The sequence below is a fragment of the Mastigoproctus giganteus genome, chromosome 7 (genome assembly GCF_048544385.1).
Source record: "Mastigoproctus giganteus isolate SK-2022 chromosome 7, ASM4854438v1, whole genome shotgun sequence".
In the NCBI taxonomy this organism is placed as follows: domain Eukaryota; kingdom Metazoa; phylum Arthropoda; class Arachnida; order Uropygi; family Thelyphonidae; genus Mastigoproctus; species Mastigoproctus giganteus.
Window position 1 is genome coordinate 178,668,164 of NC_143581.1, and position 16,232 is coordinate 178,684,395.

The 16,232-nt window shown below is 37.1% G+C and overlaps 1 protein-coding gene across 1 annotated transcript in view; it reads left to right on the forward strand.

Annotated features, from left to right (window-relative positions):
- Positions 1-16,232, forward strand: part of LOC150083360 (semaphorin-2A-like) — a 644,133-nt gene that overhangs the window by 507,430 nt on the left and 120,471 nt on the right. The window contains exons 4-5 of the mRNA XM_090377991.1: positions 8,442-8,504; positions 15,118-15,225. Of these exons, the coding sequence (XP_090234117.1) occupies positions 8,442-8,504; positions 15,118-15,225 (171 nt within the window). The remainder of the gene's footprint in view (positions 1-8,441; positions 8,505-15,117; positions 15,226-16,232) is intronic.

Sequence of the window (16,232 nt, forward strand, 5' to 3'; positions counted from 1 at the left end):
AAGTATCTTATGTAGCGGCACAAAAAAAAAAAAAAAAAAAGAATCCCTAATACTAATATAAAACATGTCATGCTATTTTTACTTTTCGTACTTGTAAATAATCAGCATATTATACATTTAACAAAACTATTCGTGAATATATGTTTGTCCACAACCTTGACCTGAAATGTATGATATCCATTATTAAATTAATTACGTTTTAATTACGAAGTTAACTAATTGAGGGAGACGATGTCCATTTTCTTGACTCGTGGGTGTTTTTCTCTTTATAAAATAGCCTATATTTCTACGGTTTGTATATAAGAAATAATCCGCATTTCGCTAGTAACAATGGACATTTTCAAAATGTTTTTTTGAAAATGAAAATGAATTCACAGATGGGCAACTTTATTTCATTGGCTAAACTGCCATACTGCTAGACTTGACAGTACTGTGGGAGTGAGGGTGACATTTTAGACAAAGCCTGTAAAGTGGTTGTATATTACTGGAGCTTTTCATGTAGTTGGGAAATGTGACTCTTTTTTTTTGCATCTGGTGGAAACATGAATTATTTATATTGATGTATGTAACATTTTGAGGAATTGGAGTACAATTGGTTTTTGCTAGGTCAAACATCTGCAAGCATACTGAAAAAACTTGAATGCTATTATTAGGAAACTTGAGTTTCAATTGAGTGATGTATTAAGTGACCAGACGTCCCAGATTCTGCAGGGCAGTCCAGAATTTAAGTGGTTTGCCTGCATTACAAACTGTCCCGGATTGGATGTGTAGCCTCCATATTACCCCCAGGGGCTCACATCTGGTGAGTATGGGCTTGGCACACCCAGGGTCCTGAGCTGGATATCATCATTCTTCTCTTTCTTGGTGATTCCTTTCGACTTCTCTCTCTCTCTCTCAGGGTAACTCGGCAATTTTTTTTTGGCTGGTGCAGCATAAGCCTGAGGCTTCCTTGCACCATTTGGCTAATAATAATAATAATAATAATAATAATACTTATATCATGAATTACGATTTTGCATTTTTTATTTTATTCTGCATCTTTCTGACATCTTTTGTCTCATGGATGGTGCTTGGCTGTATAAACAGTCATCTGGCATTTGTGATTGAAGTTTGTGGTTAGAAGGTTAGATTGTTTGTTGGCTGCAGTTTTCACATGATAATTGTAACTTTGGAAAACAAAAACAAATACAATAGAACTCGGATAAGAAGTTTTCCAAGGGACTGGAGGTTTAGAACTTCTCAAGCGGGAAAACTTCTTAGAAGGGAAAATGACCTAAAGGTATGAATTATTAACTTCATAAATAAAAATGAAAAGATACACATACATAAAAAAATGTATGCCTCAAATGTATGATATCCATTATTAAATTAATTACGGTTTGTATATAAGAAATAATCCGCCTAATCTGTTTGTATATAAGAATCCGTTTGTATATAAGAAATAATCACAGCCTAAAAAAATGTGCAACTTGTGAAATGTTTGCCGAACTATCTGGAACGGAACATGATATTGCCATGGGGGATGTCTTTGTGTGTGTGCGCGATGTAAGGAGAGTGTAAGGAAATCAGGCGACAACTCAGCGTTGTTATGGGCCTATATAAGAGTTTGAAGGACAGGTTGGATGCCCTCGAAAGATCTAAATTGAGGGACCCATCAGGCTCTCAGCTGCCCACATCAACGCCAGAGCTTGCACTTGGTCATCGCGCAACACAGCGGCAACCCCCAAGGCAGATTGCGCTGGTCCCAAAGGAACTAGTAGTTGTTGGTGACTCTATTGTCAGGGAAACGGGGAACATCCTTTGTAAAAAGGATAGGTGGAACAGGACCAGGGTATGTCTGCCAGGGGCAAAGATTGATGACGTTGCAGAGCAGATATCATCTTTTAGGGGCACAAAAGGTGATATAGTTGTACACGTTGGCACTAATGATATTAAGAGTAGGAGACCGGCAGAATTACTTAACAAGTACAGGTCACTGTTGAAAAAAAGCCGTGAAATAGGGTTGAATTTGAAAGTGTCTGCAATTCTGCCCAGACACGATAGGAGGGAGTATATGATGAGAGCCTTGTCGATCAATTCGGCCCTGGAAAGATTGTGCAAGGCTCAAGGGATAGAATTCTTTTCAGCCTGGACTGTACTTGTTAACAGGAGAGACTGCTTCTACAGGGATGGGATACACTTAAATAGAAAGGGTGCAAGAATATTTGCTGATGCTATCGAGGCAGTGTTAGGTGGGTCGGAAAACTGATAGCTTGGGGGGATACAAGGACTAATAGTTTAACAGTAGCCGTAGGCAGAGGTGAAGGTGATTCTTGCACAACTTCTATTAGAATAAGTAGCGACCTGGAGCGAGGGGTGTTGGGAGTTTCAGGGACGGATGGCAGTCATCGTGAAACAGGTGGGTATATGGGATGTGTTAGAGTAATTAAGAATAAGAATAGGTGCATGTATACTTGCATGTATACCAATGCTAGAAGTATAGTAAATAAATTTGATGAATTTGAAGTGTTGGTCAAGACATCAAAGGCGGATATTGTTGGGATATCAGAGACGTGGTGTCACACAGATATAAGGAATGCCGAACTGGAATTTGGGGAGTACAATGTGTACAGAAAGGATAGACAGGATAGGAAGGGAGGAGGTGTTATGCTGTTAATAAAGAAAAACATAAAATCAAAGGAAGTGCATCCAGTTGATATAGATGAACAGTGCACTGTTGAGTCAGTTCGGTGTGACATAAGCACTGCGAAAGCAAAAATAAGAGTAGGAGTGTGTTATAGGCCTAATGACTTGAATGAGTACAATGAACAATTGTACAGAGAAATAGAGTGGGCTAGTAAATCGGAATGTCTTATAATGGGGGATTTTAACTTCCCAGATATTGACTGGAACTTGTGGGTTGGTCAGGCGCGCACACTAGTAAGACTTTTGTGGATTTATTGGATGATTGTTTTCTGCAGCAGCATGTTCGAGAGGCAACCAGAGAAAGTAATACTCTTGATCTGGTTATCAGCAGTGATCATTCATGTATTAGTAATTTGCAGATAAAAGAACCACTAGGTGGCAGTGATCACAGTGTACTGACGTGGGATTTACTTAAAGATTTAACTACTATCAGGGGTAAAGGAAAGGGTTTTTGCTTCCGTAAAGGCGAGTACAGTGGTCTCCGACAGTTTTTAAATTCTGTACAGTGGGATCAACTGACGATGTTACCAACAGTAAATTCTAAGTGGGAAGCATTCAAGGAATTAATCGTGGATGCTACTAAAAGTTTCATACCTATTAAGAAATACTGTTCAAGGTTTAGGCCTAAATGGTTGTCAAATGAACTAATGAGACTCGTAACAGAGAAGAAAAATGCATGGGATGCATATAAATTATCAAGCGACTCAGAAGCATATGGCAGATATAAGTTAATCTGTAATCAGGTCACAAAGGAGGTTCGGCAGGCGAAGGCAGATTACGAGAAATCCTTGGCAAAAGATGCTAAGAAAAACAGCAAGGATTTCTTTATTTATATAAACTCTAAAAGGAAGGGGATGAATCTGATCGGTCCACTTGACATCGATGGTTCGACTGTTGATGATCCTGCTCAGATAGCAAACAAACTAAATGAGTATTTTGCATCTACATTCACACGTGAGGAATTATTAAGGTTTGAAAATGGCAGAAGGTTATCAAATTGTAGCAAGATACTTAATGATTTTGTAATAACCGAGAGCAAAATGGAAGAGAAATTGTTGAAGTTAAACGTAAGAAAAGCACCTGGGGTGGATGGGATCTATCCAGTTATATTAAAGGAGACGGCAAAGCAACTAAGCAAACCCTTAGCCATAATTATGAGAGCATCCTTGGACTCAGGGGAGGTTCCCACGGACTGGAGATGTGCAAATGTATCCCCAATTCACAAAGGGGGATTGAAGGGTGACACGAGTAATTACAGACCAGTTAGTTTACCTTCTGTTCCGGGTAAAATAATGGAGTCGCTGGTTAAGGATGCATTGCAGGATCATCTAGACAAGACTGCAGCAATAATTCAGACACAGCATGGGTTTGTTAAGGGAAAGTCTTGTCTGACCAATTTGATAGGATATTATGATGTGGTTACAAAGGAACTAGATGCGAAAAATAATTTTGATATCATATATTTGGATTTCAGGAAAGCTTTTGACACTGTTGCGCATGGAAGACTATTGTACAAATTGGAGCAGAATGGTATTAAGGGTAAGTTGCTACAATGGATAAAAGGATGGTTAAGTGGGAGAAAACAGAGGGTGGTAATCAACGGGTGCTGCTCTTCTTGGACTAATGTTATTAGTGGAGTCCCACAGGGTTCGGTGTTAGGTCCACTGTTGTTTTGTATATTTATCAATGATATTGATGAAGGTATATCAGGCGTAATGTCGAAGTTTGCAGATGATACAAAGGTTGGCAGGGTTGTTAATGACAGTAATGGCAGTGTGCTACTGCAACAGGATCTAGATAATTTGGACAGATGGGCTAAGAAGTGGCAACTGAAGTTTAACCTTGACAAATGCAAAGTACTACATATGGGTAGAAGTAACCCCAGAGAAACGTACCAACTGTGTGGTACTACACTTAAGGTGGTAGAAAATGAAAAAGACCTGGGAGTAATTGTGCAGGCAGATATGAAGTTTTCTGAGCAATGCAGACAGGCTTCCAGGGCAGGTCATGGGGTTTTGTCAATGATATATAGGAATTTTGCTAGCAGGGAAAAGGAGGTGATTATCCCTCTGTATAAGGCAATGGTCAGGCCACGGCTTGAGTACTGCGTACAGGTCTGGAGGCCTCATTTTAGGAAGGATGTAGATTTACTTGAGCGTGTACAGAGAAGGGCAACAAGATTGGTGAGGGGAATGAAGGGATCCTCTTACCAAGAGAGGCTTAAGTTCTGCAAATTGCAGTGGCTGGAGACTAGGCACCTGCGCGGTGATCTGATTGAGGTATATAAGGCCTTGAATGGGTTGAGCACGCTGAATTCTGATGGGATCCTTCCACTTGTTCAGATTACGAATCTAAGGGGGCATAAATACAAATTAAGAAAAGACAGATGTAGAATAGATGTGCGGAAATTTTCCTTTAGCCAGCAGGTGGTTAATTGCTGGAACAAACTTCCATCTGTTGTTGTGGAAGTTGATAGGTTGAATAAATTTAAGGAGGAACTGGACAGGCATTTGGAGGGAATGGTGTGATTTTTTTTTTTTTTTTTTTTTGGCTGATGCTGCATAAGCTCATACATTTGCTTTCTTGCATCACATGCCACTACTACTACTATAAGTTAAGGATCATTTTTAAGTACTATTCCAGAATTCATTGGGAAACATTTTTAAACTGAGGATTTCTAATTGCTTTAACATTCTGTTCATTAAGCTCATTACCAATGAAGAATTGGTTGGAAGAATGAGCTCCTTTGGAGTTTCACATATCTTAAAAGATCACAATTACAATAAGACAGAGAACAATCCACTGATTGAGGTTCAGAACTGTTCACAATCATCAGAACATAATTCTTAAGGTGGTCTACATATCCGATTATGGATATCGATGAAAACAATTGCAATATGTCACTTCCATAATATTAAAATGTTTATACTAAAAAGGTTTCAACGCTGAAAGCCTCAGACTACAGAAAATTCACTAATCGAACAAGTTAGAGCCAAGCATCATTTAATTTCGTAGTAAATCACCAAAATAGGTGAAATGTCATCATTTCTGTTATATCTTATATTCTGAATGCCTTCACAACAAGTTGCTGCAATATTGAACTACCTGGAATAAGCAACACTTTGACAATGGATTCTCAAATAGGCAATTCAGGAATTTTGCTAGTAGGGAAAAGGAGGTGATTATCCCTTTGTATAAGGCAGGGGTCGGCAACCTGTTGCTCTTTAACTTTTAGCCCACATGTACAACAAGAGCTGTGCGCAGCTGGCGGCAACATGAATATAACATTAGTTTCAGTGTTAACATTAGTTTCAGGGCTGAGAAGTGGCAACTGAAGTTTAACATTGAACAAATGCAAAGTACTGCATATGGGTAGCAATAACCGAAGAGAAATGTACTGATTGTGTCGTACTTTTACGACACAGTTGTTACTTTCCACTTTGTGCAGTCAAATATGAAGTTTGCTGAGCAGTGCAGAGGGGCTGCCAGAGCAGGTCACAGAGTCTTGTCAATGATATATAGGAATTTTGCTAGCAGGGACAGGGAGGTGATTACCCATTATACAAGGCAATGGTCAGGCCACATCTACAGTATTGTGTATAGGTGTGGAGGCCTAATTTCAGAATGGATGTAGAGTTGCTAGAACGAGTACAAAGAAGGGCAACAAGATTGGTGAGGGGAACAAAGCTCTTACCAAGAAAGGCTTAAGTTCTGCAAATTGCAGCGCCTGGAGAGTATGCACCTGCGAGGTGATCTGATTGAGGTGTATAAAGCCTTGAATGGGTTGAGCAAGCTGAATGCTGATGGGATTCTTCCTCTTGCTCAGATTAAGAAACTAAGGGGGCACAGATTCAAATTGAGGAAAGACAGTTGTAGAATAGATGTGCAGAAATTTGCCTTTAGGCAGCGGGTAGTTGATAGCCTAAATAAATTTAAGGCTGAACTGAACAGGCATTTGGAACGAGGTGGGAAATGGGAGGGTTTTTTTTTTTTTTTTTTGTTTGATGCTGCATAAATAAGCTTGCTTTCTTGCATCGTATGCCTCTACTAATGCTAATGAAGCATTGTTTATTGGAGGTAGTACAATATCAGGGCAACTCGTTGTGAAGGCATCCACAATATGAGATACATGTATATCAAAAATGATGCTTGGCACTAACTTGTTTGATTATCAAATGTTTATATTGTTTAATAAAATGTATTAAGTGGGAAAACGTCATTATAATAATACTCTATGTATTCTTTATCACAAATATTTTATGCGGGAAAACTTTTTACGTGGGAAAATAATACATTAAAACATACAGAGTTGAAATTGGGAGTTAAGAAACCAAACCTAGTACAGGGGAAAACTTCTTATGTGGGAATTTCTTATCCGGGTTCTACTATACACATGTATTAATTACATTATGTTTATTTGTAATCTAAATTCTAAATTAAAAAAATAATTTCAGAGTTACCCACCATATCGAAGAAACGATACTGTAAATTTGCAGAAGAATTATATTTTATAAGTTTAGTTCAAATAATTATATCTATTTAATTTATATTTTTATGTGAATATTTTTTATAAATAAAAAATTTAAAAAATATATATATGTACTGTATATTGTTTTTAGGAGGGGGGGGAGTAGTTGTAAAATCGATGTGTGGCATTGGAATGAAATACTAAGGTTCTGGTCACTTTACTGATGCAGAAAAGGGGCCTCTGTTTAAATATGTTGATCTGAGATTTGTAAGTTAAAAGTATATTATATTATGTTGTTGGCACTAACAATATATTGGTTTGATGGCAGTATATTTATTTCCACAGATAGTGGAAATAAATATACTGTCTTTCAATCTGGGTGTCCTTAATTTATAGTGGTTAAAAAAAAAACAAAAAAAAAAACACGTTTAGTAACACCAACCCCCCTGTAATGCTCATATTATAAGGGAGATAATTAAATTAAATTTTTAGGATCACATTTTGGATTCCTAAAAATCTGGTCACATTAATTTGTAATATATTCAGTTTTAGGGAAATGTTAATATGGAAGACTGGGAATGATTGCATTTCTCCTTTGTATTCGTGTACTTTAAAAAAAAAAAAAAAAAGGTCTTTAAGTGGGAAATATTTGAAAATAAATAATTGTTACCTAGTTAGTTGCATAATTAACATGCTTTTAACATGTTTATTGCTAATCAAAAAAGAAAAGAAAAAAATCCCATCTGGCCATGAGATTTGTGACCTGACTTCACAAATTATTTTCACCCAAGAACACCTTAGATTCTTTAAAAGAACTCCTTTAAAATTCTTACTGTGTAGCCTTTTCTGTATTTTATAAAATTATTTTATTTTATGATTTTTTTTTTTTTTTTCAATTTTACTCATTATTTTATGATTGCTCCAGTGGTATAGTGGAAGGCCCTGCAGAACCCACATTGAAGGAAAAAGGAGAAAATAGTTTCATAAATATAGTACTATTTAAAGAAAAGAATGTGCTTACATTTATTCTTTTCCTAAGGGAGGCCTTCCAATGAGTTTTGCAGGGCTTTTCTTCATATTGCATTTGCTAGTAAGCCTGTGTTCATAAATATAAGATAAAACGATTCTTGTTTTATAAATTTGTTTTGTAAATATTTTGAAATATGGTATTTTTCATTTCATTTCATTACTTATACAAAATTTAATTTCTTGAAATGAATGAAACGTATAAGCAAATTTTGAATGAGTAAAGAAGTGATTACAATATTATTCTCATATTTAATTTCAGAGTGATGCAATGATACTGGAACCATCCAATATAGCTAATTGTGTTTCAAAAGGAAAATCAGAGGTAGACTGAATTTTTTTTTATTTCATTAAATTGTCTTACTTTGTTTTTTAAAGTCATTGGAACAAGCTCACCCCTCCCCTAATGCAACATTGATTTATATATATAATCATATATTAAAAATTAATGATAGGAGCATTTGAAAAAGCAGTAGTTGGCAGAATAAAGTCAAAATAATTAAGACAGGTTGCTCTCAATTTAAACCGGAAATAGACATCTCCTCTGGTGTTTATTACCTTTCTTTTAGCAAATGATAGTAAAAACCAAGCTATGTGACATCCATCCATCCATCTGGAAAACTCATGCAACTGGTATATTTAAAAACTTATATATTAAAAAGAGAACAGTGTTTTATTACCTACTTACAAAGTAGCTGAACAATTTGTAAGCATCAATTTTAGACACTAAGGAAAGAAAAACACATCAAATTGAAGAACACCTAATGCTGTATAGTAGTAGTGGCAAATGAAGCAAGCTTATATAGCATCAGCCAAAAAAAAAAAATATATATATATATATATATATATATAGTTCACCCATCCATACTCTCCAAGAATTTGTCTTGTTGTCTCTTGAATTTATTCAACCCATCCACTTCCACAACAATACATGGAAGCCTGTTCAAACGATCAATCACCTGCAACCATGCTTCCTCAACATGAATTTATACCTGCCCATGTGTATAGTCTCAGCAAGTGAAAGAATACCATTAACATTTAGCTTACTCAGTCCAGTCAAGGCTTTAAACACATCAATCAGATCTCACTACACGTGCCTGGTCTCGAGATGCTGCAATTTGGAGAACTAAAGGTAAGAACACCCTTTTGTTTTCCCTTCACCAGTCTGGTTGCCCTTTTCTGCACCCATTTCAGCATATTAGCATTAGTAGAGGCATATGATGCAAGAAAGCAAGCTTATACAGTATCAGCCAAAAAAAAAGAAAAAAACTTTTTATTTCACCCATCCATTCATTCTAAATGTTTGTCTAGTTCTGCCTTGAATTTGTTTAAGCTCTGAACTTCCACAATGTCATATGAAAGTTTGTTCTAGCAATCAACCACTCGCTGGCTGAAGGAAAATTTCCACTCATCTATTCTTCAACTGCCTTTCCTCAATTTCAATTTATGTCACCTCAGGCAATTAATCTGGGAAAGAGGAAGAATCCTGTCAGCATTGAGCTTGCTTAAACCATTCAAGGCCTTATACCAGGTCTTTTTCATTCTCCACTACCCTGAGTATAGTACCACACAGTTGATAAGTTACTCTGGGGTTACTGCTATCCATGTACAGTACCTGGAATTTGTCAATGTTAAACTTCAACTGCCATTTCTCAGCCCATTGACAGAATTTTCCTAGATCTTGTTGCAGTAGCTGACCCTGATGACTGTCGTTAACCACCCTACCAACCTTTGTATCATCAGCAAACTTAGACATTAAGCCTGATATACCCTCATCGATATCATTGATAAATATTGAAAACAACAATGGACCTAACACTAAACCCTGGGGAACTCCACTAATAACATTAGTCCATGAAGAGCAGTGCCCATTGATTACCATTCTCTGTCTTCTTTCACTTAACCATCCCTTTATCCATGTCAGTAATTTGCCCTTAAAGTCTCATTGCTCCACTTTTTACAGCAGTCTTTTATGTGCAACAATATCAAAAGCCTTCCTGGAATCTAAGTATATGATGTCAAAATTATTTTTTGCATCTGGTTCCTTGGTCACTGCATCATAATAACCTCTCAGATTGGTTATACAAGACTGCCCCTTGACAAATCCATTCTATGATTGCAGTATAATTGCATACCTGTCCAAATGGTCCTCAATTACTTGTTTTAACCTCAATTAACTAGTGATTCCATTGTTTTCCTAGAACAGACATTAAGCTAACAGGTTGGTAATTACTCATGTTGCTTTTTGATACTGCTTAATGAATTGGAGATATATTTGCACTTATAGTCTGCAGGGACCTCCCCTGATTTAATTGATGCTGTCATAATCATGGCTGAGGGTTTGCTTACCTTCTTTGCTACCTCCTTTAATATAATTGGATAGATTCCCTCTGCTCCAGGTGCCTTTTTTATGCCCATTCTCAACAATTTCTCCTCCACTTTCCTTTCAGATATATAAGTCATTTAGCTCCTCATTAGAATTTGATAAACTTCTGGCATCTCCCTCCCTAAAGAATTAATCATGTGTGAATGTAGATGCAAAATACCTATTCAATTTGTCCACAATGTGACCAGGGTCAACAAGAGTTAACCCATAAACATCACGTCGTCTAATATGATTCAACCCCTTCCTTCTACTGCTAATATAAGCATAGAAGTCTCTGCTGTTTTTCTTTGCATTATTTGGTCCAAAGACCTCTCGTAATCTGCCTTAGCTTGCCTAATCTCCTTTGTGACTTGATTACACACTAATTTATATCCACCATAGGCTTCTGTATCACATGATAATTTGTATGCATCCCATGCACTTTTTTTATCTGCCATGTGTCTCAGTAGTTCATCTGACATCCATTTAGGTCTAAGCCTAGAACAGTATTTCTTTGTTGGTATGAAAAGCCTAGTAGCCTCTTTGATTGCCGTATTTCCCCATGTATAAGACACACCTTTTTTCGAAAAATTTGAGGTCTAAAAACTGGGTGCGTCTTATACAGTGGTTGTAGATTGTTTTACTTGCAGTTCCCGCTTTTTCGCGCTTGTTGTCTTTGCGCTCATTGTTTCGCACTTGTTACCAGTATATTAGGTTACGTTTTGCCACGTTCTGCCCAGAAATGGCTCAGAAAAGATTTTCGTACAGTGCTGAATTCAAGTTAAAAGTGATCCAGTTTGCAAAAGTGAATGGAAATCGTGCTGCTGAACGTAAGTTTGGTCCTCCTCCAACTGAGAAAACAATCAGAGACTGGCTACGGGAAGAAGAAACCCTACTGAAAACGCCACGGCAGAAGAAGGCCATGAGAGGCAAGTCAGCAAAATGGCCTGATTTAGAGAGGGAATTGAAGATATGGATTGAAGAGCAAAGGGCAATTAGAATTCCTGTGTCCACAAAGATGGTTCAGCATGAGGCAAGAAGAATTGCTGATGAAAAAGAAGTTACTGATTTCAAAGGAGGACACAATTGGTCTTCAGGTCCATGAAACGGAATGGGCTAAGCATGCGTACATGTACCAGACTTGCCCAAAAGATGCCCGAAAGCTATGAGCAGAAGGTCATTGAATTTCATCGTTTAGTCATTCAATGTCGGAAGACACATCAGTTTGAGTTGGGACAGATTGCAAATATGGACGAAGTCCCCCTTCAATTTGATGTCCCAAGTAACAGAACTGTTGATAAGAAGGGGGGTGAAAACTAACTGTGAAGACAAATGGACATGAAAAGAGCCATTATACAGTTGTTCTAGCTTGTTATGCTGATGGAACCAAGCTGCCTCCTATGCTGATGGAACCAAGCTGCCTCCTATGCTGATTTTCAAACGCAAAACAACCAAAAGAAGACATTCCTCGAGGAGTAATTGTCCACGTTCATGACAAGGGTTGGATGGATCAGGATGGAATGAAGATCTGGTGTGAGAAAGTTTGGAGCAGGAGACCAGGTGGGCTCTTATGCAAACCTGCCCTATTGGTGCTTGATCAGTTCAGGGCACACATAACAAAAAACACAAAGAAGATTGCTGCAGAGCAAAAAACAAAACTTGCCGTCATACCTGGAGGCTTGACATCCCAGCTCCAACCACTTGATGTCAGCATTAACAAACCCTTCAAAGCTGCCATGAGAGACGAATGGAACCAATGGATGAAGTCTTCGGGGGACAATTTGACACCAGCAGGAAGAGTGGAGAAACCAACTATAGGAGAAGTTTGTACCTGTGTGAAAAGATCCTGAGATAATATCAAGATTGAGATCGTTGTCAAGTCATTTAAGAAGTGTGGCATTTCAAATGCCATAGATGGAACTGAGGACGAGGCAATATATGAAGACAGTGATTCGTCATCAGACACAGATGAGGACAAGCTGATGGATGGGAGTTTTGACAGTGATGAGAAGTTGTATGAATTTTATGATGAATAAAACTTGAGTTCAATAACTTTATGTAATACATTTTTTTTTTCAAATTTCGGGCCCCAAAATTAAGTTGCGTCTTATACATGGGGAAATACGGTACTTCCCTGAATACTTCCCATTTAGAATTTGCTGTTAGTAATATCGTTGATTGGTCCCACTGCACACAATTTAAAAACTGTCTGAGACCTGTGTAGTCACCCTTATGAAAGAAAAAATCCTTTCCCCTTTACCGTAGTTATGTCTTTACTTAAATTCCACTTTAGTACACTGTGATTGGTGCCACCCAGTGGGTCTTGCAGTTTCGTAATGCATGAAGAATCACTGCTGATAACTAGATCAAGAGTGTTGCCTCTCTAACATGCTGCTGTAGAAAACGGTCATCCAACAAATCCACAAATGTCTTGCTAGTTTGTGAGTGACCAACCCACAAATTCCAGTCAACATCTTGAAAGTTAAAATCTCCCATTATGAGGCATTCTGATTTGCTGGCCCACTGTTTCCTCGTATAGCTGTTTGGTATACTCATCGCAGGCATTAGGTCTATAATATACTCCTACTCCCAGTTTTGTTTTCCCAGTGCTTATATCACACCAAACTGACTCAGCATTGCACTCGTCACCAAAGTCAACTGGATGCACTGCCTTAGATTTAATATTCTTCTTAAATAAGAACATAACCCCCATCTCTCCTGTTCTCTCTGCCCTTCCTGTATATATTATACTCTCCATATTCAAATTCAGTATGACTTATGTTTGAGTGACATCACATCTGTGCTGTTCCTACAATATCTGCATTCGACGACTTAATCAGTACTTCAACTTCATCGAATTTATTTACAATGCTCCTAGCATTAGTGTGCATGCAAGTATACATGCACATGTTCTTACTCTTAGTTACCCTAACACATCCCATGTATTCATTTGTTCCATGATGATCCACAGAAAGGCCTGAAATCCCAGCCACCTTGCTTTCCATGCTGCTGCATGTACCAATAGTAGCAGTGCAAGAATCACTTTTTCACCTCTGCCTGTGGCTCTAGTTGAACTATCAGTCTGTGCATATTCTTGCACCCCTTCTATTCAAGTGTATCCCATCCCTGTAAAAACAGTCTCTCCAATTAACAAGCACAGACCACACTGAAAATAATTCTTCTCCATGATCCTTGCACATTCTCTCCAAGGCCGAATTGATTGACAAGGCTCTCAACACATGCTCCCTCCTATCGTGTCTGGGGAGAATTGAGCACTTCCAAATTCAATCCTAACTCGTGACTTTTTGCAAACATTGCCCTGTACTTGTTAAGTAAGTCCTCAGATCTCTTACTCCTAATATCATTAGTGCCAACCTGTACAACAATGTCACATTTTTGTACCCTTACAAAATATCTGCTCTACAATATCATCTACTCTTCCCCCCCCCCTGGCAGACGTAGATGGTGTTGAAGAGCAGATATCACCTTTTAAGGGCACGAAAGGTGATATTATTGTACTAATGATATTAGAGAGATGAAGCTTTACAGAGCAACTGAAATGAAAATGGTTAGCCTGCTTTTAACACAGGTTATTTGTACAAAAAATGAACAAATAGCCTGTGTTAAACCCATACAACTTGGGATCAATACACAGAGGGATTACATTTGTTAATTTTTTAATTAAAATTTCTTTATTGTACAGTGGCAGAAATTCTACAATATTGTTGTACAAGCCTTTCACAGCTAGTAGGAGGCCAAAGATTTTACACATTGCATCGCATAAGTGTTTAAGGCTTTAAATGGATTGAGTAGTGAAATGCTAATGACATCTTTACTGTTTCTGATGCAATGCATATAAGGGAACATAAACTGAAATTGAAAACGGATGGATGCAGGATAGACGTGCAAAAATTTGCTTTCAGCCATAGAGTAATTGATTGTTGGATCAAACTTCCATCTCAGTTTATGGATGTGGGTAGTTTGAGTAAATTTAAAGAAGAGTTAAACAGATGAGGTGACTGTTTTTTACTTCTTTTTTTTTTCAGCTATTGCTGTATGAACTTGCTTCCTTGCATCATTGCCACTACTAATGCCAATATTTTCATTGAAAGGATTTTGAAAAGTACCAACAATAAAACACTATTTACTTGTTTAAAATTGCCTTCTGCCAGCTAAGTGCAAAATAAGCAGTACACAAATTTATTGTAAGACAGAGTAGAAAACAGTAATAGAATACAGTATTGTGTTATTGCAGTTACACTTGGTCTATTTCTGTCATTTGTTAAATGTCAGGTCTTTCTTTAACTGAATTAAGTTAACTTTTATTGGCCTAATGTTTTTAATTTAAGATTTTTCATAAGTTTCAACTGCTATAATTAGTATATCTTAACATCACAAGATTATACCAATTAGTTTTTTAGTTTTTTTTAATAAAATGAAAAGACTGTGGTTATCCTTAATAACTTACCTACTTTATTTTTGTTAAATGTGTATGATTTTCATAATTTATTTTCTGATTATCTAAAATTTAAAAAAATACATGTATTTATCATTTATTTGTTAACTTTTTTAGCATTATGACTGCAAAAATCACATCAGAGTTATCCAGTCTATCGCAGATGGCAGCAAGCTTTATGTTTGTGGTACTAATGCTCACAATCCCATGGACTGGGTTATTTATGTAAGTTCACTGTGATTATTCATATTATGACTTAGATTAATGATTCCCTTCTAACTATAAGTTTTTGTATACTAGAACATGCATAATGTTTCTTCCACATGCTGATCACTGTACTGTCTGTATAAGGTTCTGTACAATCTTTTATTTTACTTATTATTTTTTTATATATATTCCCTCCTCTGAAAAACAAAGTTTACATGCAATATGGCTTGATTATCATTATCGTATAATATCACTGAAATCCAATAGGTTCATTAGGCCATAGAGGACATGATTTAGTTGTGTATCAGTAAAAGTATCTAGAATGTTACTTCACCGGAATAAGTACACTACATATGTCTTATAAAAAATTGTTTAATGAAAGAGTAAAACTTACAGTACAAAAAGGTTTTACCTAAAGAAATTCCTTTTATTAATTTGATGTCAGCTCATTTAATTCCTCAACTGCTTATAGCAATAAGGCACCTCCGTAGCCAGGTGGGAAGGAGCAGCAGTGCGTAGCACAGGCTTCTTGATTAGACCGGGGTTCGAGCCCGTCACCACCAAATACGGAGGATGCGGAAAGGTCAGGGAATGACCACCGCATATCCCGGAGCAATATGGCCTTAGTTGCTAATGCTCCTAAAAAAAAACCAAAAAATAGCTTATAGCAATAATATAACTTTTGCTGTATTTGTGTGTGTATCTTATATATATTGTATAGTGATTATATAATACATGAATTATATATAAATGGCCAAAAAGTATTTGGATAGCTCTCCACAATTATTGTGTAGTGTGCCAAAAGTCCCCCTAAGCATGCATATCAACTCAGCCATACCAGTATAAATCTCGTATGTTTTCTTGTGCAGCATGTTAGAAGTCAGTATGGATTGTGGATCAGAACTTTCAACGTATGATGGTGATGGTTGGATGCCACCTCAATAGCCTTTCTGTGTATGCAACTGTGACTCATTTGAACCTCTCAAAATCCACATTTTATTCAAAGATGGAAGGTCATCAATGAT